Source organism: Pelmatolapia mariae, linkage group LG22 (assembly GCF_036321145.2).
Source record: "Pelmatolapia mariae isolate MD_Pm_ZW linkage group LG22, Pm_UMD_F_2, whole genome shotgun sequence".
Lineage (NCBI taxonomy): Eukaryota > Metazoa > Chordata > Actinopteri > Cichliformes > Cichlidae > Pelmatolapia > Pelmatolapia mariae.
The window spans coordinates 21,886,164-21,912,349 of NC_086245.2; the positions used below are offsets into that span (position 1 = coordinate 21,886,164).

General features: G+C 42.5%; 1 protein-coding gene across 2 annotated transcripts; it reads left to right on the forward strand.

Annotated features, from left to right (window-relative positions):
• The first annotated feature begins 1,122 nt into the window (after positions 1-1,122).
• Positions 1,123-26,181, forward strand: rftn1a (raftlin, lipid raft linker 1a). Of its 2 annotated transcripts, none has more exons than XM_065471099.1 (10): positions 1,123-1,426; positions 7,774-7,925; positions 14,616-14,799; positions 18,673-18,781; positions 20,528-21,251; positions 21,336-21,539; positions 22,537-22,646; positions 22,810-22,913; positions 23,346-23,421; positions 23,739-26,181. In XM_065471099.1, exons 2-10 carry the CDS (start codon positions 7,778-7,780, stop codon positions 24,183-24,185), a joined length of 2,106 nt encoding a protein of 701 aa, XP_065327171.1. In that variant the 5' UTR covers positions 1,123-1,426; positions 7,774-7,777; the 3' UTR covers positions 24,186-26,181. The 2 variants fall into 2 exon arrangements, with proteins under 2 accessions (XP_065327171.1, XP_065327172.1); XM_065471100.1 differs by lacking the exon at positions 1,123-1,426 and adding an exon at positions 2,104-2,125.
• Positions 26,182-26,186: the final 5 nt, after the last annotated feature.

A 26,186-nucleotide genomic window follows, 5' to 3' on the forward strand; every position in this document is an offset into this window, starting at 1 on the left:
TTTGTCCAATGGTTGCAGGGTTCACACTCAAGGACAATCACGGCATAATTTTTGTTTACAATAACTCATTAATCAACTCATACTTAAAAAATGAAGGACATGATTTAAAACAATATGCTGTATTTCATCTCTTTAAGACAAGGTTCACTGTTAGGGTTTAGTTTGTATTTGTTTTGGGGTTTTAGTGCAGTTTACACCAAGTGTTTTACAGATATGTCAGAATTGAGAAATGTTTTTAGGCATTTTTCCTCCAGTAAGTGCACTTAAAATGTGTTTGAGGTTTAATAGTAGAAGTAGCTTTGTGTGATTGAAAATGCACATCGGCGTGTGTGGTATACATCACAGCTTTTCTTTGACCCAGTTCTGTGTAGTTTAATATGGAGATTGACCTCTGAGGTCTTGTTGCTGTGCGCAGACATGATTGTGTTGTTTTGTTCAGAGAGCCTGGGCACAGCACTGTTAGGGTTGTTACTGTTCATGTTTTGCAGGGTTTGTTGATAAATAAAAGTTGAAATGTGTTATCATTTGAGGCTGTTAATGTTTTTGCATCTCTTTAGACGCTCTTGCTTATTTTGAAACTTCCTGTTTGTCATACTTTGGTGATCTGTGTGGAGGTACAGACAGGCAACATACCGGCTGCAGCTGCTGCTCCCAGGCCTCATAAGTGTGTCGGTGGCTGCTAGTTTTCAGTCAGGGTTGGATTGCCTGTCTTTCCCTGGCAACAAGCCCATCATCTCCTGGTCACAGCGTTTTGTTTTTGTCACAGTCTGGTGGTGTGACAGGGTTCCCCAGGGTGCTCTGTTCAGCCCCCTGGCCACCCAACAAACCACACCCACCCCCCCTCAGTCAGACGTTTCTGAATTATGGATAAGTCTGGATTGCTTCTTATGAAATATGAATTTTAAAAGGGGGGAAGCCCTTGGAAAAACAAAAGTCTCAGAGCCTAATGACCCCAATAGTACCCAGAATGTGACTTGTGACTACCTATTGGAGCAAAAACATCTGTAAATGACCCTGGGGTAGTCACTAAGGTAACTTTTTTTCTCCCTCATCTAAAGGGGTGCATATTTCTCCTAAAGTGTTTCAGAGAATCCAAACCTAGAGCAGCGAGTGAGGAACAACAGGAAGGAGGAGAGAGGATGAGATAAACCGCCCTCTCCTTCACTCGTCTCCACCACACGCTGCTGCTGCAGGGAGGAAGAGGGACTTTATCGCTAGCCTGCAGTGAAGTCAGTTGTTTCTAAATGAAGGATTCGTGTTTTCTACCTATTGGAGCTGTCAGAGAGGAGAGTGAGTGTGTCTCATTCCAGCAGCAGTGACTGGAGCGCACACAGCAAAGAAATAAGAGGGAGGAGAGGGACGCGCGTAGACTGACTCAAGCGTGAGGAGGCTTCCAGTACACCGTAAGACCGGGACTGGCGTGATCGTGAGTAAAAACAACTATAGGATTTTCTTTAAGTAATGGGAGCAATGTGTATATGATTCTTGGCGTTTTGAGTTTGCGCATTTTTTTTTAAAGTGCACATAATGTTTATATAACTTTTCTCACTGTTGAGTAACTTATCTTCTAGAGCTTACAGCTTTCAAAACAACTTTAAAGGCGGGGTTGCGTTTCCAAGAGTAAGAAATCCTTCTTTCTTTAGTTCTTTTTTTACTTTAGATTTGGGAGCCTTGCACTATAAAACACCGGTGACAGCTAGAGAAATGCTTTTGGTTTAGACGTTCAGACAGTCATTTGATTTGTGTGATGTTGTGTGCCATTTATATTCGTGGCGGAACGAAATGAATAAGCCTTCTGCTCACTGTCACAGGTTGAAGTGAACTCAAGATATAGCGTGACGGAGTAAGCTAAATGTGCCGAGCGGAGATGGAAAAGCGCATGTGTGTGTGCGTGTGTGCGCGCGCGTCACAACGTGAAAGATTTGGTGCGTAAGCGCACTGTCATGTATCATTTCCCGTTCACTAAACTACCGCCGTTAACGGGCTCCACCAGCCAGCCACGTGTTGTGTGTGTGTGTGGTTGGGGTTGAACACACCAGAGAGGGGGGGAAAGGAAAACCAGAAACATGTAATTTCAAGCTAGGCTGCGCTCACAAAATGCACGGGACAGCGATTAGTTACACGGGTATGTATGACTGCTCACTGTACAGCACCAGCGGTGACTGACACCCAGTTTATCATACTGGCCGTGCTAAGAGCTGCCTGATGTTCTCTGTGTCACCAGTTATTCTCGCTCTTCTGAAATCCAGTCTAATAGGCCCGTGTGTGATGGATTCAGGAACCTCGGGGCTTAGTAAATTGATGCTCCAGTCTAAGCCATCTTCCTTTGTTCATAAACTGTGCTTTAAAAAAAAGAAAAGAAAAGAAAAATAGGCTGTGCGAGAAGCTGTGAGACAGACCAATACATCAATGTCATAATTTGTTTTTATCCTCCCAGTGCATCCTCATTAAAACACCGTTTGAGGTGACTACTTTGTTGCTTAGGGGGAGTCACACTTCGCTCCTAGCAACTTGACATGCTCCCTCTCTGCTCCCTGCCTGTCTTTTATCACTCTCTCTGTCTCCTTTTGCCTCATTGTATTTTTTTCCCCTTCTCTTTCCTGATGATCAGCGTCCATCATTCTTGAATAGGATCTGAGTGGAGCTCCCCACCCAGTGGGAGGTGAGCTGACGCCCCAGGGCTTAGTCTGTCACCTCTAATTTTGATATTCAGTGAAATACTGTGCAAACGCATGTATGTAAGATAGCTAAAATAAGCATGCAGTTTTCATTATAGTGCCTTCATTTACTGTTAAACAACTGCGTGACTTAAATCAGAGTTCCAAACTATTTTGGGAGCCAAGCCAACTTTATTTATAAAGCGCTTTAAAAACGGTAACCACTGACCAAAGTACTGAGCAACGGACTTAAAATATATCATATAAAATAGAAAAATAATATTTGAAACATATTTTATATAAAATATATATAAATTCAATAAATACATAGATTTTAAAGGGGAATAAGTCATGCATGAAAATGTTTACAAAAGGGATAAACTAATAACAAAACCCTGCATGTACACTAACCTATTTATAATGCCATCCACTCACAAATCGTGCAAATTGTGGCTTTTAAAGTAGGCCCATAAAGGAAAATGGAAGCCAGCAGTGACTGTTTTATTTGCCTCCTTGTAGCTATAAATCACTTTAGCGCAACAGATACACAAGATAACAAGCACTATATGCTTATACTTGCTGCAAAAGGCAGCTAACACTCTTCTTTAACTTCTGGTAGCAAGTATGGTACAATTTCAAGCCCCTGTTATATTTTTACTATCCCAGAAACTGTAAATTTCTGTAATCATTTGGTTTAAATAAGCATGCGGTTTTCATTAGAATTAGGTTAGTATTTCATTATGCTAGTAAATAATGAAGAGATGTTAATGTTATTACTCTGACAATAATATACTTAAACTAAACCTATGATGCTCATTTCCAGTTCTGTATTTTTAATTCCTGAGTGTATTTGCATGAGTCACAGTTTAGAGTAATGCTTGCTTATTTTACGCTGGCCCAGAGTGCATCCCTCCCTCTTCTTTTAAGTCAGTTTTCTTGTGATTGGCTGCCCCTCATAAGAAGAAGATTTGAATGGCTGGTGGTTGGGGATCACATCCAGAGCTGTGCACCTGAGATGACCATATAAGGTGTGTCTGCTCTGTCTGACAGCATAAAGCGCTAAGAGAAGTGAAACCTGTCTGAATCTGAGCCTTACCAGTAGTCAGAAGACTGACCTTTTAGTTCACATGGTTTACTTGTAAATATGCTGATCCATGTTTCCGTGTATGATGGAAACATCTCTATTTTTGTAGCAGCACATACTGGAATATATTGCAGCCAAGCTCTCTGACATTCTCCATTGCTTTTAAATAATTGGCAACTTGCCCTGATCAGTCAGCACACACACACACACACACACACACACACACACAGAGGTAGGATTTCCTCTTTTGTTCTATTGTGTTTTTGGAAGATGTCAAATGTCAGTAAATGATTTTAGAGTGTATTTGTGTAGAAGGTTGTTAAAGAAAAACCTTCTACACATTCAAGAAGTGCCACATTTATATGCATCTGGGTTTTTTTTTTTTTAGTTTATTTATTTTTATTTAGTTTATTAAACAATAAAACACAAAAACAAGAGTTCATTTAGCTATGTAGACATGGTCAAGATGTTCAAAATGAACTTCAGTATGGGAGGTTCATCAAAATGGGAAAGAAAGGAAATTTAAGTGACTTTGTATCTGGTATGGTTGTTGGTGCCAGATGGTCTGGTCTTGATCTGATGAGACTGTTACACACAACCGTCTCTAGATTTTACACAGAAAGAGAAAATATCCAGTAAGCAGCAGTTCCTTGGGAAAAAAATGCCTTGTTGATGGGAGATGTCAGAGGACAATGGCCAGACTGCTTTAAGCTGACAGGAAGGCAACAGTAACTCAAATAATCCCCCCTATTTACAAGCAGGATATGCAGAAGAGCATCTCTGAACACACAACATATTAAACCTTGCCGCAGATGTGCAACAGCAGCAGAAGACCACACTGGATGCCACTGTTTTCAACTAAAGTGATTAATACAATAGACTATGAGGGGCCTAATGCAGGTATGCTATTGAGTTAGATCTAAAACAATAACAGTGTTCAGTATCAGACAGAAAATGCCAGTTTCAGCTTTTCACCATTGTGGTGACTCCCCAGTGGTTCTATCTGCATTCACTGTGAAATTCCCACAGCCTGCGTCCATCATTTAGCTCTCACTCTGCTGCCGATGAATATTGCTACTTGGAAATCGGGCATCCCGCACCCCCACCCTCCCACTCCTTCCCGAGTGGCACAGGAGTTAGCGGAGCGGTGGCATAGTGCAGACGGATTATGCTCTCGCGTAAATCTGCTGTCATTTCAAAACTCTCTGTTACAAGAGATTCTCTAATGAGAAGCCCTCTGCTACTCCCTGTCTGTCTCCCTCTTCACTCTGCTCTCTCTCTTCTTCTTTCCTTTTATCTGTCTCCCTCTTCTGTCTCTACCCGTTTAATGGATGTTTTTTTGCTGTCAAGGCCTTTTCCTGCCTGTGTGTTTGCGCGACAGCAAGCGAGAGATTCTGTTTGAAGTCGACATGTAGAGAAAAAGGCCTTGCGTGTAGTGAAAAAGGCCTCAAGTCTTCAACTCAGACGAGTTTCTGTTGCACTACAACCTAGGTTTTTCATTTCAGTGTTGCGTCCAATTACAGATACGGAATACAACGAAAGGGATAATGAGATGTCAAATAAATAGAATAGAGCAGTTGGCCAGTCAGGACCAAGACCAATCACAGTTTATCTAAGAGCAACTAAATCAGCTGTTACTATTAAACCAGTAAGTGTGTTATCCCAAGTCGTGACGGTTTCCCACTGTCGCAGTGATGTGTCTGAAGATTTTGCATGGAATGGGGCAAAACTTGGAATCGGATGATGAGCAGATCCAAGGGAAGTGATGGAAGACTGTTGTCTCTCTATATGATTGTACTCCCTATCTTTCCTCCTCCCTCCTATATTTGATCCTACCATCTACTCCCAAACCTAAATCCCTATTCCCTAATCAGCCAGGATGAAGTCTGCTAAACATCCCCACATTACCCTACCTTTACCCCCCTCAGCAGACAGAGTGTATTAAAGTAGAGCCCAGGAGGAAAAATATTTTGGAGTGGATGTACACGCTGTAACTCAGTCATAACTTGGGGCCTACTCGACTGTCTGTTTGCCTGTCTGGAGACACTGTAATACTTTTACGGGACTTGGTAGGCTCTGCAGGGGAGACAGGGAAGACTCGTGAGACAACAGACAAAGGGAGTGGATGGCTAGAGGACAGGGAGTGTGGAAGGGCACACTGTAATGTTATATTGTAAAGACAGAAAGGATTAGAGATGGCATATGGCAATAGATGCGGCAAAGGTTTAGTTTATTGGAATTCCCATCAGCTTAAGCTCTGCAGCATCTATTCTTCCTTGGGTTCACAGGATGATATGAGGGACACAATGAGAAGTGAGGCTGGGCAAGGTGAGGACTGAAATGGCAGGACTAGAGAGACGTTAAGAAAAGAAATGTGGTTGGATGAAGCAAATGTAGAGGTCAGAACTGGTGGCAAGAAAGAGGATGTTGCAAGTCTTGCAATCAGACGGACACAAAAAGCAAGAATGAGAAAAATGAAGAGTTTACTGTAAGGAAAATCAAGGCCATTGTGCCAACAGTGTGCAAGGAGTGGCCCTAATCAAAGATGGTGGACAGAAGAAGTAAGAGCGAGCGTTCTGCAAATTAAGAACAGGAGACTGCGAAGATCTAATGGTTTATGGGAGTTTAAGAAGGGTCAAGAGGAAAAGGGAGACAATCTGATAAGATATGCTGTTGACTGTCTCCTTCTCCTTCCCCCAAAGCATCATCCCTCCATCTCTCCTCATTTGTCCTCATTATGAAGCAGCATGTTGTATTGAAAGAATAATGAGTTTTAATTATGTGCTCTTTGCAAAATTTATTATAACTGAGTGTACTGTTTTAAGGCAGATGACCTATAAAAATATAACAAAGCTGCTCCCTTTTTAATTTTTTTTGCAACTTTCTAACCTTTCAAAAATGCATGTACAATACTATAAAAACTGTAAGTCACCCAAACCCGCATAACGCACACACACATAGACACGCACATGCATGCATGCGCAAACCAGGCTTAATGTAGTCTGTTAGGATCGTTAGCCGAGTTAATGTCCATGCACTTGGCCCAATGGGAGCGTCTGTGTCATTCTCCATGCTCCCTGAACAGATATGGCGATACAGATATAGACCTGCCCCTGGGGAACACACATACACGCTCACAAGAACACACTCGCACCCATAGATATGCAGATGCCCACCTCATCTTGTGACTCTTACGGGCCGTGGCAGACGGGAATATTAAGCTTATCTGTGGAGATGTTTGGAGAGTGCCAACCCTGTCACATCTGATTAGCTTGATTTTGGCCACGCCCCCCAGTCTCTTGTCATTTAGCCCCTTTCTCTGCCCCCCTCTTTTTGTAATTCTACTTTCTGTTCCCAATTATTTATAGCATTTTCCAGAGAAATTTCAAGCCATACACCAAACTGTTTTTCCAATCACCTGTTCTCAAGGCAATCTGGTGTCCTTACATCATTTTCTTTCTTTTTTTTTTCTTTTTTTTTACATTTATTAAAAGAACACGGATTTCTTTGTGCTTCAAGGCAAGCTTTGGATCAACATATAAATTGGTTAGCGGTACAACATGCCTAATACCTTGGTTCCCCTCTCCTCTCCTCTTTCTATCTAGTCTCGTGTCGCTCTGCTTGACAGGGCAGGAAATCAGTCTCATTTCTCCTTTAATTCGTTCTGATCAAACATGTCGCTCTCAATCAGCCCTATTTGATTAGGAGATGCCCGTATCACAGCCCACCAAGCAGGTAATGGCTGACGCTCTCATATTTCAGTGCGCGACAGCAGCACATGTGTCTGTGTGAGGTTTGAACGTGCGAACGTTAGATACACACATTACCTCCCCCCCAAAAAATAGATTTAGGCTTGTGTGTGACTATCACACACTTTATTGGAAGTGCTAATGCATTTTGTATATTTAGAAACTCAATCGATTCCATGTCTCCCACTCAAGTCTTTGTTCCATGCTTCTCTGTTTTTTTTCTTATCATCGCAGATCTTTTGAACAAGCTTTCTAATCTCACCCATCTCCTCTCCTCACACAGAGATATGGGGTGTAGGCTCCCAAAGTTGCGCAAGACCGAAGAGAGGCACAGCCCAGGAAATATCTACTCCACCCTCCGACGTCCTCAGGTGGAGACCAAAGTAGGAGTGGCCTACACCTACCACTTCCTGGATTTCCTGTTGGGAAAAGAAGGTATGAAGTGCAGCTCCACGTCCTGTCAGTCATCTCTGTTTAACAGACAGAAACATATCCCTATTTATGTGTACAGGTGTTTTCTTTGTTCTTCTTGAGAGCTCGAGCTGGCCCTGCGTAATCTCGCTGAAACACATACGGCAAGATCGCTGTTCACATCAGCTCTGTGAAGCTTTTTATCAGCATCTTTCAGCTCATTATATTAGTTATACGACCTACGCCTTTACGGTTTTGATGCCATCCTGTTTTCTACGGTGAAAAAAAAGCTCTGACAACCTGACTGTGAGCTCCTGCCAAGTGCCAAACTGACGTTAAAGCGAGTGAGTGAGTAGCTGGCAAACATAGGTGTGTAATTAGCAGCTAAAATAGCCAAATACAGTCCACGGTTACTAGAGGCCAAAACTGAAGGAAGGAAGAGCTGCAGGATACTTGACTCAGTTTTCCAGCTAACCAGTAACAAAAGTTAAAACAGATGCAGAGAGTTATTCCTTCTTAAGTGCCAGAACCATAAATAAGAAACTAAGTCATCACCCATTAGCAGTATCATCTGTCTGTTCCATATTGTCAGATTGTTTCAGCTTAGTCTAATAGCTATTGGCTTTAACAAGAGCTCTCTCAGTATTTGTTTCCTTTGTAACCGATAGATCGGTTTTATAATTGATTCTTGGCAGAGTGAATCTAAAGATGCCTTTACAAAATTTAGTTCCCGAATCCTTCTGCTTGCTAACAATCGTTATGACGGTAATGAATGAGTGACTGACTAAATGAATGACTGATAGAGATTTCAGACGCAGCTCAAATAAGAAGAATAAATCTTGGCCCTGAAATGCAGCAGGCAAGCTTCATTCAGATCTGATTCCTGTTTGTCCCAGTTCCAGTCTGGAGGAGGCTCCGAGGAATGTGCCTTCACATTTGGCCATTCCAAAGTGATTCGGAGGAATTCTTTAAACTGAGTCTGGTTGTTTGCTGCAGTTTGCTGTTTTATGTCGAACTCTCCTTTGCTTTGTCATCCTGAACTCTGGTTACAGATTTGTGTGCGTGCATGTGTGTGTGTGTGTGTACTACTCGTAAAATAGCCACAGTAGCTATTCTAACTTTAAACAGTCAAGTGAAATGTTTAGGTCAGCAGCTCTTGTCTTTTTTTTTTCATACATTAAGCATCTTGAGGGAAGAAAGTGGCTTATAAGTTGAAGTTGTTTCTGCGTGCAGCTCCTGTTGCAGTGAGTTCAAAGCCTCTAATTCTGAGATTCAGCTGTTATTGTGCTGCAGCAATGCCCTCTAACATCCCTTTGCTGCTCCCTCTCACAGTGACAGTGTACTAAAGCTGACGAGCGTGCGCGACATGCCGCCTTTGGAAATGCGCGTTTTTGTTTGCACCGATTTGCAAATATGAACAATTGTGTGTCTGATAATGCGTGGGCGTGTATGCTGACTGCGTCTTTAGAACATTTGATGAGAATCCTCAAGAGGCATTTGGTTTCTAAAAATACTAATTCTGCCATTATGCCGGTGTGGTCTGTGGAGAGAAGGCGTGAGGGGAAAAATAGGGGTGTGAAGGAGAAACAGTTGCGTCGAAGCCTCTTTGCCTTATGGCTTAATGTTTCTAAGACCCTCTGCTGTGCACTTCATCACCTGACAAGGAGAAGCAGGTGCGAGAAGCTCACCGAAATCCTTTTTCTGTTCGAGTTTCAAATGCAACAGTGTAACAGACAGCAGGCACAAAGCCACAGCCAAGTGGCACTGGTCCGGTTGCCAGTCGGCTTCGTTTTCAGCCAGCCCTGTTATGTTTGGCAAGTGGGTTAGGCTCTAGTGTTGGCAGAGAGAAATATGGCAACCCCAAATGGTGGTGACCAAAACAGACAATAGACATGAGGATTGCTTGTCTTCCTTGTTGCTGAAGGCGGTAGCAGATAAATTGTCTAATCACATGTGCCGCAGCATACACACATATAGATACAGGAGGACCACACACACTCTTACACAGTGATCATATAAGCATCCACGGTGCTACATTCACACACACAAAAAAACACTTCATAGCACTTAGTCAACAGAGTTAGTGTTATCTTTCAACAGACAGGCAGGTCATTTATATGGTAAACTCACTGACGCCACCTGAGCTGCTTAAGATTGGTAGACTATTTTAGGATAAACACAGCTACTATGAATTGATTGTGTGTGTGTGTGTGTGTGTGTGTGTGTGTGTGTGTGTGTCTGTCTGTCTGTCTGTCTGTGAGAGGGTATATGCCGGCCCCTCTCCCTCTCTCTCCATTTGTGATAGAGAGACCAAGAGAATTGAAGGATTCCTGGAGGATTATCTGATTGTTTGTGGAGATTGAGAGACCTCATTCCCAGCAAAGGGATTTATTTGTATTTGTGTGTGTGCGTGTGTATGTGTTTGTGTGTATGTAGGAGGCAGATAGAGGAATCTGTATGTCAGCCTGTGTCATTGAGGAAACCCACGGTCAAATGCGTGCTTTAATTCAATTTGGCTTCCATTAATAGTATTATTTCCCTGCCAGCGTGACTTGATGACTCCTCCACAGTAACGAAAAACAAATATTTTCCCCGGTGCCGCTGTGAAATATGGGAGACTGGATGGCTGTTTATTAAACTAAGTTGTGTTCTCGGGAAGAGGAACTTAATGTTCAGAGTGAGAAGGAGCACAGTGTGATTTCTAACTTGACCTTTGACCGCTGAGTGATGAAACTCACCAGAAACAATGTTGCTGATAATACAGTGTCAGCCTTTGTTTTCTGAGCTCTCGCAGTGCTTGAGCTAAAAAAGAAAAATATTATTTGTTTTCCATGTGACTAAGCCCAGCTCCGGGTCATGGCAACCCTGTGATTAATCCAAGGAGGATGAGGAGAAATATGTTCAACATTTCGGGCATTTGCCCTGCGGTTCACACATGGCCATTTATTTGATTTGTCAAGGCGCGTCTCGTCACGTGACTCCATTCTAATGTCTCCTTCTATTCAGCGGTCTTATTACTCTCTAATCACCAGTCTGCTGTAGCTTGACAGATCGTCTTGGCTTCGCGAAAGGTACCATGATCTTCATTATCGCTGCTGTAACACTGATCGGTTACCTCGACGTTGTCAGCATGAATGTAGAGTATGAAATCTAACAGCCAGGTGTGGCATTTAAACCCAGCTGGCTTTGGTGTGGAAGCTCTGCTCAGTAATGAACAGAAGAAATGAAAAAGAATGGAAAACCAGGTAGAAAAGAGTGGAGAGTGCAGTCATGGTGGTTTATTAGAGAACAGAGGACAAAAAAAAAAAGAGTTGTGGTGAATGCTAGCTGGGTCTGGTGCGGGGAGGGGAACGAGCAGCTTGTGAGTGAGGAGAGAGGAGAAGTCGAGAGAGAGGGAGCTAGAGGTGTGAGAACGAGTGAGCGGGAGCCAGGACTCTGCCGACGTGTGAGGAAGGAAGTTAGGTGTGATGCTGTGTGACTAACGCTGGTCTCTGGAGCAGACAGCGAGGAGCTGAACTCTGCTGATGACTTTCTGCTGCCCTGCAGAGATGGAGACCCACTCGGCTCATTAAAACTTACAACATGTGTCTAATGCTCAGCTCTGTGTGTGTCCCTGTGTGTGTGTGTGTAGCTGGAGCTGTTTGCGGTGCTTTTGCATACCTGTGGGCAAGTTTATTTTCGAGCAGAGTTCTGCGCACAGTTTTTGCAATGGTTTTGCGTGTATAACTGAAGTATTGTTTGTGTACTTGACTCACACCACAACGTTATGGCGGATTTTTCCTTACATGGCCTTGCTATTAGAATATCTCATGTGATGCATTTGGCATGCCACAGATCCATCACTTTGTGGCATCTGCACATTGCCTGACACATTTTTTTTCAAGGTAAGCATATCAACATTTTTCAAAACGGAGAGCTTGTCAGCCTGACATAGTTCAAATCATTCCATTTTTTTTCTTATGCAGTTTCAGTCTTATTGGCAAAAGGCCTTGAGAGAATGCCAGCAAAGATGGCAGAGAGATGCTATGTGTCAAAAGTGAGCCAGACTGGAATTCACAGCATCACAAGTACATGGGCACTGTATGTGCCTTAAGCGCCACACTGTGTTCTCACCACAGCAAAACCTTTTTTCTCTGGTTTGTACTCGTCAGCCATCTTTTGTGAACCCGACGCTTTCTCTGAGACATTTCTCATAAAGTGTGTGTACTGAGGAGATCGTTCCTCCATTGTCAAAGCTCAGATACTGACCGGCAAAACTCATAACTTGGAGCTACATTCCTCAAACAGCGGGGGAGCTCCAGGCTCCTGGAAGTTGATTATTTTATAGTCACTGTTTTGGCACATATCCTCGCCTAAAACCTCTGCAAGTCATTAGAAGGCTATTTAAATAAACGTGAACCTCCAGCAAGCAGGGGGATAAGCCTTGAGGGTGGCTGTAAGTAGTAATCCCAATGCATCACCTAGCAGGCTTAGCGCAAGCGCTTTCTTCCTAACGCACGCACACACTCAGACAACAGAGGCAAAAAGATGGCCCGCACGCACACGCGCATTCGCTCGCACAGTGATACTGTGGCACACATACACTGCAAAATATGCTTTACAGTCACACATTGAAATTCTGGGATTTGTACAAGGAATTAATAAGCCCTTTCAGGCAACTACAGGAAGGGGATGACTCTCACGCTCTACATGTAGCTTGTGAAATCATGGGTCAAAAAGTGAGACATTGCCTTTAGCCCAGTGTGGCAATGATGTGGTCAAAACTGAGACAAAAATAGAAGTTCCACAGAACTGTCCCACAGTTGCTTCTTGTGCCTGTGAAACAATGTATCCTTAGATTAGTCTCTCCTTTAAGCAGTTGTAGTGTATGGATGGACATTTTGATAAACATACTCATACTTACTTAAATGTGCACTTTGCCCTCTTAGTTTCAAACCCCCAAAGTCACAGAATAAAAAAAAAACAGTTTGACACTGATGCACCCATCAGACTCTTTCACCCTTCTGACAATAACCTCCCTGGCACCACAAAACTCCAGCCGGCTTTTCGGCCCTGAGCTGTTCCCATTCTGGAGCAGAATCGCATCCTCCCTTTTAAATCCCACAGTGGCAGACAGTATAAATGAAGTCGCTTCCCAGCCTAAAGCGCTTGCAGAACACCCTAATAACTTTCTGTATTCCTGTCGGCATTAGCTGCGATGCCTCGCCTGCGTCTCGTTGGTGGGTGAGTGCCAGCCGTGCAGAGCTAATGACGGCTAATGACTGTTTACGGTGACAGGATCGTTGTTATCCCCCCCCCCCCCCCCCCCCCAACCACCACCACCCTACCCCAGTCTCCAGCTGTTATTATTATTATCACTGTACTGCTTTTGATAAGTCCCCACAGACACCCTTTTAAGTGTTTGCTTGATGAAAGGCTCTTGTGGTTCCAAGCATTTATGCCAAAATGATGTGATGGTTGGATTTTCTCTGGGAGTTTTTTTCCCTTTCTTTCTCCCATTGTTTCACTGAGATGGGAGTCAGGAGAATGTGTCCTCATGTGCTTGTATCCCTAACATACTTGCCAGCTTCTTGGGTGTCTGTATGTGTGTGTATGTGTGAACATGCCAGATGATGAGGAACAAATTGAAAATGAGATGGTTTGCACATTTTTTTTTCCCTCTCTCTCTCCATGTGTGGATGTCTGTGTGTTTTGTGCGTGTGTCTAGTTAATTTATTCAGGTTATTTTCTCTTCTCCAGACCCATGCAAATGAGATTGAATGGGGAAGGATGACAAGCATTCAGGCACAAACAGACAGCCTCATCTCTCGCTGTCTTTCTCTGCTCTCCTCCTTCTCCAACCCAGCTCTGCTAACCGACTCGTTCTTTCTGTCTGCTGTTTTCTTTACTTGTCTTCTCTCTTTTTTTTATTCCCCTCCCTGCCGTCCTCCTCCCTCTCACACACCTGGCTTCGCTCAAACACCCAGCCACACGTGCATGCTTCCTTAAAAGCCTGTAAACAGGCAGAGAGCCTTACTACAATGCACCGACCTCAAGAGGGTCGCTCTCACAAACATTGCGCTCTCCCTGGTGGATTTGCCTCCATACGATAAGCCCTGCTAACCATTTCCACTGAAGTAAACGGGTTTCCTTTCCATTGTGTTTGGTAATAAGAGAAGCAGCTCTGTGTTAGCGATTGCTGCTAATACCGTACGCCCAAACAGGCGATGTGATAGCATTGTCTGTCAAACCTTTTGATGTATGTGTGTACGTGTGTGTGTGTGTGTGTGTCGGGGGGAAAGACGTGTTAAACTCTCTGTTAATATGGGCAAATGTGTTTCCAAATAAGCACTTTCCAGCATCTGTCCATGCATAACAGTGTGTGTCCCTGCACACTTGTGTGTGTTTTCCAAAAGCCAGACTGTGCTGGTGACAGTGAGGACAGAGGCTAATAGTTCCGGTGTAATTAGTTTCAGATTTAGCATGAAGATGCCATGTGTTGCTGTTCAGTGTGAATTATCATAATGAAACATGCTCCATCTTTGTTCCTTCACACCCTTTGTCCCTTTCCCCATCTCTCTGTTTTTTTTCTGCCCCCACCTCTTTGTTTCAGCTTTTATCCACTCCTATGTAATTCTCTGCCACCTTTTACAACCTGCTCCTTATTTCCCATTACCCTATCCTTGTATAACCTTGTTGTTCTCCCTTTCCTCTCACCCATTTTCCTCCCTCCAGAGGTGCCGGTGTCATCAGTCCTTTGTCTGTCCTCGGTCAGAGAGCTGCCGGTTCAGGTCAGGGAGCTCTACACACAGGGTTTTGTCCTGGTTGCCGTCCACCCTTTTGTTCACCCCTGCGGGCCCCGCCAAGCACACATCCAGCGCCAGCTCCACCGGGCCGTGCTGGTCCGAGAGACACCGAGGTAAACGTATTAAACATGCTTATGCCTTGAGCAACTGTACCCAGCTTTAGGGAAGAAATTGTAACCTGTAAGATTATTCACTCTAGATTGATTAAGATAATTAAGATGATTAATTTGCAGCCTCATTTAGGCACTCGTTTGAAGCTGCCAGCCTATGTGACTTCATTGTTTTGACATGGAAGCCAATTGAGACTCATTATCACAAGCTTCCTCACCTGCTTTTTTTTAATTGCTGGTGAGTCAGCCACTTAAAATGGCTAACTTTAGCTCTGTATCCCAATTCTCTCACTCTTGACTATAAATGTAATATACTGTACTGAGACTAAATCGTGTAGCTGTCTCATCTGTAACCCAGTTCCTCTTCACTTCTTGCATGTTTCCAACCTGAATTCATTTTCAGCGTCTCATCAAAGAAGTTAATGAATCCAAATATAAACCATATACATACTGTGCAAGCTGAGCTCTCCTAACACTGTTCATTATTTATGAGTATATATCATCATATGTGTAGTCCTGTTGATGTGTTTATTGATGGCTCTGTCTCATTTTTATCTTTGCATCATATTAAGTTTTCCCAATCTTCTCCGTCTGTTTTCCTGATATTCATTTATCCTATGTTGACGTTCCTGTTTTTTCCAGTTGCCTCTGCTAGCTTTTTAGCCATTTTGGCACAGGAAGTTGTCTTGAGACTGTTTGTACTGTAAGGTAAAGACACTAGAATATTATTGAGAGAACCCCTCTAGTCAGACAATCCCCAATGAGTAAGCACTTGGTGAGAGTAGAAAGGAAGAACTCTCTTTTAACAGGAAGAAACTGCAGAACTGGGCTCAGAGAGGGTAAACTGTCTGCTGCAATTGGTTGTGGGGTGGAGGAGAAAGAGCGAAAAAAAAAAAGGAGCACAGACAAAACACAAACTTTAGGAGACAGAAGAGAAAAGTTTATGAAATGCTACTGTGGCATGAAAACGAGCTGGCAATGAACAATGGTGAAAGGAGGAGGAATGCTCAGCCAGCCTAAAGCTGCACAACTAAGTAAGGGTTCAGTGTCATGTGATCCAGCCCCAATTATAAGCTTTATCAAAAATGAAAGTTTGGACCCTAATCTTAAAAGTAGAGAGGGTGGCTGTCTTCAGAGCCCAAACTGATAACTGAAGGCTCTTCTTCTGGAAATTGAAAATATGCCTCTGCACTCTGAGATTGAAGAGCTCTGTTGGGATACGATGGTACTATGAGGTCTATAAGATATGATGAGGCCTTATTATTGAGGAATATTGAACCAGACGTTTAGTACATTTCCCATGGTCTTCTATATGATCAAACTTCTTTGGACAACCAGAAGAGTTTCCCGTACTGGCTGTTAGAAACAAAATAAGTTTAGGGCACTGCTGCATATTACTTTTCAGACCCAGGGGATAGATCAGTTTTATAGTTTGTGGAGTACTAAATTTTATGATGACTTCAGTTGCTCCCAGTAGAAGAATAATGTTTGGCTAGTCTGACCATAAGAGGTTTAAAATGTTTCTCCATTTTGTGACTTACCTAAAAATCTGCCTGACTAAATTTAGAGAAACATTTATGTTTCAGGGATTCACTAAGGTTTAGCACTGTCATCAGTTCAATTCAATTCATTTTTATTTATATAGCACCAAATCACAAAAACAGTTGCCTCAAGGTGCTTTATATTGTAGGGTAAAGACTCTACAATAATAGAGAAAAAACCCCAACAGCCAGATGACCCCCTATGAGCAAGCACTTGGTGACAGCGGGAAAGAAAAATTTGCTTTTAACAGGAAGAAACCTCCAGCAGAACCAGGCTCAGGGAAGGGCAGCCATCTGCTGCGACAGGTTGGGGATGATGGGAGAGAGAGGCCAAAAGACAAACTGTGAAAGAGAGCCAGAGTTTAACCATTACTGATGGAAAGAGAGGTGAGTGAGAAACACCTCAAGGGTTTTGCAACCACAGCTTAACCCATCTATTGGCCTTCAGATTCAAGGGACATCTGCATTAGCTTCTTTTTTTCTGACCTGGAAGTTATGTTCATGCTTTTTACAGTCTATGGCAGGGGTATCAAGCTAATTTTACACTTTGAGCCACATAGCCACACTTTGATCTTAAGTGGGCCGGACCAGTGAAACTCCTCTTTCTGTCAGTGTGAAGAAGTTAAACTACACATTTAATCTCTCAAATATCATAATATAAGAAAAAAAAGTTAAATTTCAACATTTTTTTTTATTGACAGAATTTTTTTTTTCTTCACTGTGAAAATGTTACATTTCTATTTTAGTGGGGAAAAATGGATATCTTCTGTCATTAATTTTTTTTTACCCATTAGTTGATTACTTTGGTGTAATATGAAGTGCCATGGTGGAGGTCTTTATCATTAAGAAAAGCTTTAAAGTGGTGAAAATACTGTTCACATTTTCCAAAGTTTTCAAGTAGGCTGGACTGGAGTCTTTGCCAGGGTGATTCTGGTCCTGGGACACCTCTGGTCTATGGTTAGCAGGCTAGCATGAGGAAGTGGTGCTAGCATAAAAACAATGGTGTGCCTCATGTTGGAATTAGCATGGCTACAGAGCTGTAGTCTATAAGCCCACCAGTATTTTAACAAAAAAGAAATTATCTCTTTAGATATTTTTTTTAGATGGTGGTAGTTTATTGCATCCCATTTCTGTCATTATTTTTTTTTCCATTTTCAAGATATATGGATAGGATCTGATCCTTTTAACAGCTCATGCTCTCTCCAACAAGTCATCATCTTACTAGAACCTTTTTAAAATAATAATTTGAATAAAGATGTCTCATGTAGACAGGATCATTCCTTTGTCTTTCATTCAGAGAGCTTTGATTACATAGTTTGTAACCTCCCATTGGTTGTCATCTATAGACCATGAAATTAAAGGCATTACTTTGTTTAGTCTGCAGTTTTTGGAGAGCCTTCTCTCTTCCTCTTGTGTGAATTCAAGCAATGGTTTACACACACACACACACACACACACACACACACACACACACACACACACACACACACACACACACACACACACTGTAGTGTACCGACAGGTGCCAAGCTGCTCCTTTGATGCCCCTCCTGCCAAGTGGTCCTGCTGCTTCCTGGCACCTGTCACCGTGGAGACGGCTGATTGCATCATCAGCACTCGCCAGAGGGGAACGGCACACTGAAAGAGAGAAACCATCTCTCCATCCTTTCATCTGCTTTCTTCAGTGATGACCGTCCCCCACTTTTCCTTTGTCCTCGTCACTCCCCCTTCGTCCCCTTTACTCTGCCTTTTATCTCCCCATCACCACCGTCCCCTTTCATCAAAAACCCTAAAAATGAAAGGGAAAAAAAATATGACAGATCTACTGTTTCAAATCTAGCTGAGAATGTCGCTCACGCCTCAGAGCACAAGATATTACCACGGCCTTCCCACTGACCTCAATCCAAATCTGAAGAGGCGTATCTGAATACTCCTTTTATGATGGTGTCTTGCAGCGGGAGCAGAAGGAAATTCAGTCCTTCTTCTGTTTAATAAGTCTTTTGTGGTTTTGATGAATGTGTGTTCTCCTAAAATGGAAAATTCTCCCTGTATCAGATTTGACATTATGTTTCTGCTGCAATCATTTTGAGCCAATGAGTGCTTGTGAACAGGAGCACATCTGCCAGATATATATAGCTGTGGCTCCTTTAGACTAATGCTACTATATAATGCTACTTGGTCATGCTGTGGCTATAATGACCAGGAAAAAACTAAATGAGACCGTCTAGCATAATGTCATTAGAGAGCCAGCGCATTCTGGCATTTTCTACTTCACAAGAGCAGAATTTAGCTAAAGTATAAATTTCTCACCTTAAATTTATTTCTCACCCTTTAGTTCAGAGAAAAACCAACTGAGATGGGCAAGAAATCGTCTGGAGACAGATGTCTGTGTGGCTGGTCATCAGGCCGCTGACCCAGAAGTCATCCAGAGCTACGTCAAGAGGGTGAGTTCAATTGCAAGTGTAGGCAGCTCAAGCTTCACTGTGTCATATAGATGTAAAATAGTATGTCACTTTCATCGCCTCGTATACCCAACACATCATCCAGTGTTACTTTATTGAAGCCGCATGTGCAGAATGCTGGTCCTCATGTTTCTACAAGTATTTGGAGGAAAGGCCTTGTTGTGAAAAATGCACACAGGTTGTTTCCTGCTTGGTCAGAAGAAGACAGGAAGACATTAAGTATATTTAAAATTATTCTTCTTTCATGGTTACCTTACCATACTTACCCTCCTTGCTCACTGTCTCCATACCTGTTGCACTGTTTCTCTGCGTGTGTGTGTTTGTGTGTTTCACGTTGGCACAGCACGACTGTGACGGTAAAGGAAATATTACCCTGCTCATATGGCTACAGGCAACTGCCTATAATTGCCTGTCTGTGCCATATGGTAGCTCTGCCTTTGGTACTGGCATGCAGATCGTCTTCATTTCAAATGGGGCTTTTCCATTTTAAAATCTTGCAAATTCACCTGGCTGAAGAGATTTTAACAACCCATTGTGACAGGAGCTGAGCAAAAACCCAAGCCCAGATGTCATACGTAGGACCCAAGAGGGAGTTTAAAAAAAAAGATGGAAGAGAAGAAATCAGCAAAAGACACTGGATTTTGACTAGTTTCCAATTACACTGTTTGCTAAACCCGTAACAAGGAAACCAAAGGAGAAGGAACCATAACGAAGAGAGTGTCATTATAAACTACAGAAAGAAGTAAGCCCCAAAGATGGCATGCCAACACAGAGCCTCATGGTTGGCATTTATCAGCTGTTAAACTCACTTTTAGTCTCTCTGCTCATGAATTCTCCAACAGTTCTACATTGGGAAATGAAAATGTGCACTATTGAATAGATTGGCATTTGAACACCCAGAGAGCACAAAGGAAAACCTGATTGGATGGAAATGCACATCACTGAGTATAATATGATAGGCTTCGGCAGCGTGACATGAATAACCAATCAGATCACAAGCTGCCAGAGAGAGTTCGAGATAAGAACCCAGGAGCTGCATCGAGCAGGCAGACTGATGGAATATATGTGTGTGTGTGTGTGTGTGTGTGTGTGTGTGTGTTCAGTTTTGAAATTTTATACTTTTTTTTTCTCGCCCCACTAGCGTACCCGCTCTCAGTCTGCCTCTGGACATACTCATCAGATAAATCTGTGTGTAAACTGTGCGCGTGTGTTGGTAATAGCGAGTGTTTTTAAAAATGTGATATGCATGTATGAACGAGTGAAGTGTCAAAAGTAGCGGGTAATAGGGGAAGATGTGTCTCATTATTGTTCAGTGTTAGTTTGCAATCTGATTTCTCTCCTGTCGAGTCTGTCTAAAACTGTCAGCCCAAATATCAGCTGACAATTAACCACCAGAGCTCCATGGGAGGGAGCAGCATGCGCACACATACACAGACGCACACACAAACTCTGTCACACATGTACACACACGGGTGCGTTGAGATAATGAGGTCCTTTTGTCATTTGAATATTTGATCTTTGCAGATGATTAGGTAGGTTGTTATTTTGCAGAATATCTAGTCTGCGTATGTCAGCCTTTGTTTGTGTGTAAATGAGGTTTTGTTTGCCTATAGTAAAAAAAAAGACTGCAAATTTATTTGTGGTGCGGTGAAAGACATCCTTTATATGTATGCATCACTCAGATTTGTTATAATAGAGCGTATGGGTGTGCGTATATTGCCGTTGCAGATCCAGGATGTAGCAGAGCAAGGTGTGATGTTTGTGGGCTTTCTCCAGCAGCCGGGGGGAGGACCTTGCTTCTTAGGAAATTGGGATCCCGACGAGCTGTCGTCCTTACATTCAAGCCCTTCTCCCATACATCGACACCCCTTCAGTTCCAACACCAGCCCAACGGATCCTACAGAACCTCATCAAAATGGTGCTGAAACTGATCGGTGCTCCTCTGAGTTAGATCATTGTGAGTTTAAATGTAATCCACAGGAGCACAGCACTTTGGGCCCAAGAGAACCAGACTTTAGCCTCGCCCCAGGAGAGTCTAGTGAACAAGTTCTTACCTCACAGATCAGCTTCAAAGAGTCAACGAATGAACCTCAAAATCACGTCAAACTTGGTTTAGACACAGTTCAAAGCTCTGCAGAGACCCAGGGGAACGGGCTAAGTCCGACCCTTCCAGAAACAGCAGGTTCAACAAGGCTGCAGGAGCGTGGTGTACCAGGAGCTAAAGGAAACTTGAGTGGATGCATAGAAAAACGTTCCAGCCTTCCAGACCAGAGAGAGAGACGTGGTTCAAGCTCAGACAGCTGGCTCAGCTCTCCAGAGCTGGATCGTAACAGTGAAAGAAAGTCTGCTCGTGCACGTGGGCAGAGCACAGTGACGACGCACAACAACAACCACATCAGGCTAAAGAGTTCCGAAGAAGACAAGGGGGCAACCTCGCCACTGGCGCAGGCCAGTAAGTACGCAGGATCCTGTTTGCTTGTTTACTAGTTGGGTTGTTTCTGCATTTGTGAATTTTACCTGTTTGCATGTCCTGTAGGAATGCAGCTCTTTGCACTGTACAACCACACAGAAGAGCTGAACAGCTCTCTGAGGTTCTACTCACTCAGGGTGCCACTGCAAGTGCAAAAGGAGGCAGGGCTAATCACAGGAGTTGATGCACACTGGCTCGACCACTTGACCCAGCATTTCAACAGCGGAGCACACCTCATTGATGGGTTTTTCCATCTCGGAGATGATAACGGTAAGTCCTGTAACCATAGCAATGCAACACCATTTTTCCATGTACTGTCATACGTAAAATAAAAGTTGACAGACCAAGGTTGTGCTTCCACTCCTTTCATGTCTTTAAATGATAGTTTTCACTTGTTTGATTTTAGTTTCAAAACTGAAAGCATGGAGTCATTTTGGCTTATTTTTATCCAAATCAGTAATTAATCTAAATGAATCCTTTCATACTATATGCTTGAATAGATTCATGGTGTGGAAAGCACCCAGCTTTAACATAACCAATACAATAACACAAACTCCTCACCCACTACATCTATGACACTGCATTTTTTTAACCTTTAATACACAACCTCTCTGGCATAAGTAATCAGAATCTGCAAACACAATCATGATTTGCTAGCCTCCTTTTTAAAGTTATAAGGTGACTAATTTGGACAAGAAGCAGACACAAAACAACAGGATGTTTCTGTCCACCTTGCAAATCTTATTCCATTTTTTCCCATGTTCTGTCGTGTCTGTATAATGCAAAAAACAAAAAAACCCAGAATGCAAACTTTGAAACTGAACCAAGAAGCAGTGTAGCAGCAGCAAAGCCTCAAAAATCTAAGTACATCTCTAGGATTGGGCTAATTTACAGACTCATTTGATTTCTGTAAAACACTGATTATATTTCAACGTGCATGCTTTAACCTGAAAATTCCCACTGTTTGGGTGACACAGGGGTTTTACATGATTGGGGTGGGGGTGGGGGCTGCTCAGGCTGTAGATCCATCCTTCACTGTTGAGTAATGGATGATATGCATGGTGTTATGTGCAGAAAGTCCACGGCTTATGCCATAAGTCACTGTTCAGCCACCCATGGAATAAGCAGGCTTAAGTCGAGTGGAACAGGGGATGAAAAATGAGAGATTGGAGAATAGAGATTTAGTTTTTAGTTCCTCTTTGAATCCCATTTATCCATTTGTGTTTATCTAACTCTTGTCTCCAATTTGTCCCCTTTTTCTCTCCAGCTAATGGGGTTTCATCTGTGGATAGCGTGTTCATCCTCCAGACCTCTGCTGAGGAAACTGCAAGCACTTCTTATGATGCTATCGTAGTTGAGCAGTGGACAGTTGTTGATGTGAGGTTTTTCAGGCTTTTAAAGCTCTAGATAAAATGTGCTCTTTTGAGCAACCATTTTGGCCTTAAGCTTATGCCATTACCTACCTGCTTGCATTTTGCATGCATATTTGTATGACTGCATTCTTTATATGTGAGCCATTAGCACTCTTTCCTCTGTCCAGGGTGTTATGGTGAAGACAGACTACATCCCACTGCTTCAGTCTTTAGCTCCGTATGGATGGAGACTGATGTGCGTGCTACCCACACCCATTGTCAAGACAAACAGGTACCCAAGAAAAAACACACAACTGTCCTACCATGCACCCAGATCCACTGAGTCAGTACGTGCTCTGAATCGTATCACCTAAACTCAGCAAGGACTACGCTTTGTAGACTGATTCTTTCTCCTAAGATGTTGCCTGCCTCATTGTTTTTAGGATTAGGACTGACAGCGTGGCTTAGATATGCAGGACAGATGGTCCAAGATCTGACAAATCTTGATCATATGCTCATCTCAACATGAAACCGCTTTTGAAATCAGCCAGGGCTCGCAAGCAGTAACGCTGTCATTGAACTGCTGTTGTCTTGTAACCTGTCACTTTTACAAACTGCAGCATGCAGAAACTGGATTTCAGTAAATACAGTGGCGTGCACGCTTCTCGCATTACAGCGTAGCGGGTTAACAGTAGTAAAAGTGCAGCTCTATGTCTTTGTGCAGTGACGGGAGTTTGTCGACGAAGCAAATTCTTTTTCTTCAGAGACCCGTTTTGCAGCGCAAGAGAAAAGACTTCAAGGTTTGTCTCCCTTTCTTCTTCTTCAATCTCCGCAACAAACCTGTCACTCTTCTTCTGTTGTGCCTTTAGGGCACGTGACTTTATGTCACAGAAGGTGCCATTAAAAAGTCATGTTTCTAAATATGGGATGTACAGCGAATATATAAATCCACTCCGGAAAAGTCTAATAATAGGCAAATAGTTGGCCTCAAACTGTACAGGAAGAAGGCATCAATAAAAGAGGCTTTGTTGTAGTTTGTCAGGTGTCTGGAGAGATAGAAAGAAGAAGACATGACACAAAGCACAAAACTGTCTCAAACACATGTATTTGATTTCAGATGCTGAACCTCAGGGGTCGCAGCAAGGCAAAGAAAAGTGCTACTGGAGAATTGCTAGAAGAGAGAGAAACCAGGTCCCCTTTGATAGAGACAGAGATGGACAGGTTAAGAAGAAACTCAAAAGAGGAGGAGGAGGAGGAGGAAGAGGAGGTGGGAGGAGGAGGGAAGAGCAGGGACAGCGGAAGGAGCAAAAGAGCAGTCCTGCAGCAAGGTGGGGATAAAGGGGAAGAGGATGCACCACATCAAAAGGACTTCTTGTTCCTGTCGAAGAGCAGGGCTTCTCTTGAAGACCAGGAAGAGGAAACTGACATTGACAAGATCCCACTGCCCAAGCAGGAGAAGTCAGTAAGATGGACAGATTTCTATCAGGAAGCCAACGCAGGACCCAAGGAGGCGGCGAGGGTGGAAGAGCGGATCAGACAACAGCTCTTTTCTGGTGTTTGTTGACATATTCGGCACAAAGCGGGCAACCTGGTTAGTCTTTAAAAAAGCTTTTCAACTTTTTGTTGACTTGCATTTTTTAGTTCTTTGTGGACAAGCCCAGAAATAACCACTGTATTCATATTGCGTTCTGTTGCTAACGCTTCTATCTGCTCTGTTTAGGGCATTAACACAATGCCTTTTGAGGTCGTAGCTCCTGTAAATGGGAAAAGTGTTGTGCAGTCTTCTGCTTCGGGTTGGTGCTGCTATGTGTCTTTATATGAAATGAGACTGTACAACCTAGAGTTAGCCTCCAGTCCAAGCCTTAAGTATTATTCTTTCACACTGTTGTATTTTACTACATTCTTGTAATAGGACTGTGAGTTTTGATTTCAATGGGCTCACTGTATTTTTATATGTATGAAAAAAAGTATAATTTAAGAGGAAAAACAAGTGCGTAGTACTGCATTACAGCCTAAATCGATCCGTTTGTGTTAGCTTATGCGACGGCTGAAGAGTAACAAGGATGCAGCTCCGTGATGTTGATGGTATTTAAATCATTTGATACGTTGTTTTGATTCCAGTTTGTGAGCGCTTACTTTTAACTCTGTGTGTTTTTGCTCACGTATCTCAGTCACGATTGTTAATAATCTACCCTATTTTAAAGGATTTGTTTAGAATGAATAATAATAGCACATATATAATTATCAGATGGCTTAAATTCTCACTGGTGCAGGAAAAAGTTTGTTTTTTTCATATTCCTGTAACAACGTGATCTAATATGTCATCAAATTTATCTAGTGTGAAAAGTAGAAAAAGAAAACCCAGTTAAATAAAGGTTAGATATTATGTGACACTCTCTATTGAGGAAAGTGACCATTTACTGGTATGACTGGGCCATTATGGCCTAGATGCCACAAAAAAAGCTTCAAACCATAAATCTACCAACACTAGGTTTCACATATCAGACGAGGTTCTTATCCTTCATTCGGGTGCTTTCAAAAAGACATTTTTTTTAGTCTCATTGGGCTACAAAACAGTCTTCTCACTTGTGCATGTGATCTTTAGTAAACTGCACCAGTGTTCTTGGAGAGCAGTGCTTTTCGCCTTACACTCCTCTGCAGCTCACCGTTATTGTTCAGTGTTCTCCTGATGGTAGGCTTACAAACATTATCCAAGCAGTTAGCCTGGGTTTCTTTGGGGTTATCGTACTCCTTTCTCTTTGTCAGTCACTCCTGGGGAGGGCAACACTAGTGGGTGGGTTTGCATCCTTTTCAGGGTGGTAAGCATAAACAATTGTTATTCTGAAATCCTTAGAAATTCCTTCCTTCCTTTGTACGTACAGCGACAAAGGGTAATTATTCACTTCCCTAAATGTGAGTTATAAAGACTAGACTTTGATAGTTTTATAAATAAAAACAGAGAGCACACACACAGTCAAGTTTTAGCTGATTAAAACTGGAAATTCTTAGGTTCAGATTTCACCTACCTTTGCCACACACAGACATACAATCATGGATCATTTTCCTCAATAACTAAATCAAGTTAATAAGTAAGCATCTTTTTAAAAAAAATTTAATCTGTAGTTAGGACTTTTGTTAAAATCCGGTAACAGTTTGGATCTAATTTATGCAGAAATATAGAAAAAACTTTAAGGGTTTATAAACTTTTATCCTGCAACATCAGTATGAATCTCAGATAAACAGCAAGGGTCGGGATTTGAAGTGCACTGAAGTCTTGAGTTTTTTTTATTATTGTAATAAGGTGTCGGTTGCAATTTGTCAGAGGAAAAGATATCAAAGCCTGTGTTAAACAAATCAACTGTCTACATGGCTACAAACTACTAGAGGCTGTTGATTAATTGACACTTTTTTGTAATTAGGGTAAACTTGACCTTAGAAAATGTGTAATTTAAAAATCTGATATTTACGACTCATTTCCTGGACCACCTGTGTTGTGTATAAGTAGTGTAACATGTAGGTCTTCATATAAAAAAAGAGTCAATAAAGTCTTTGCAGGCAGACTTGA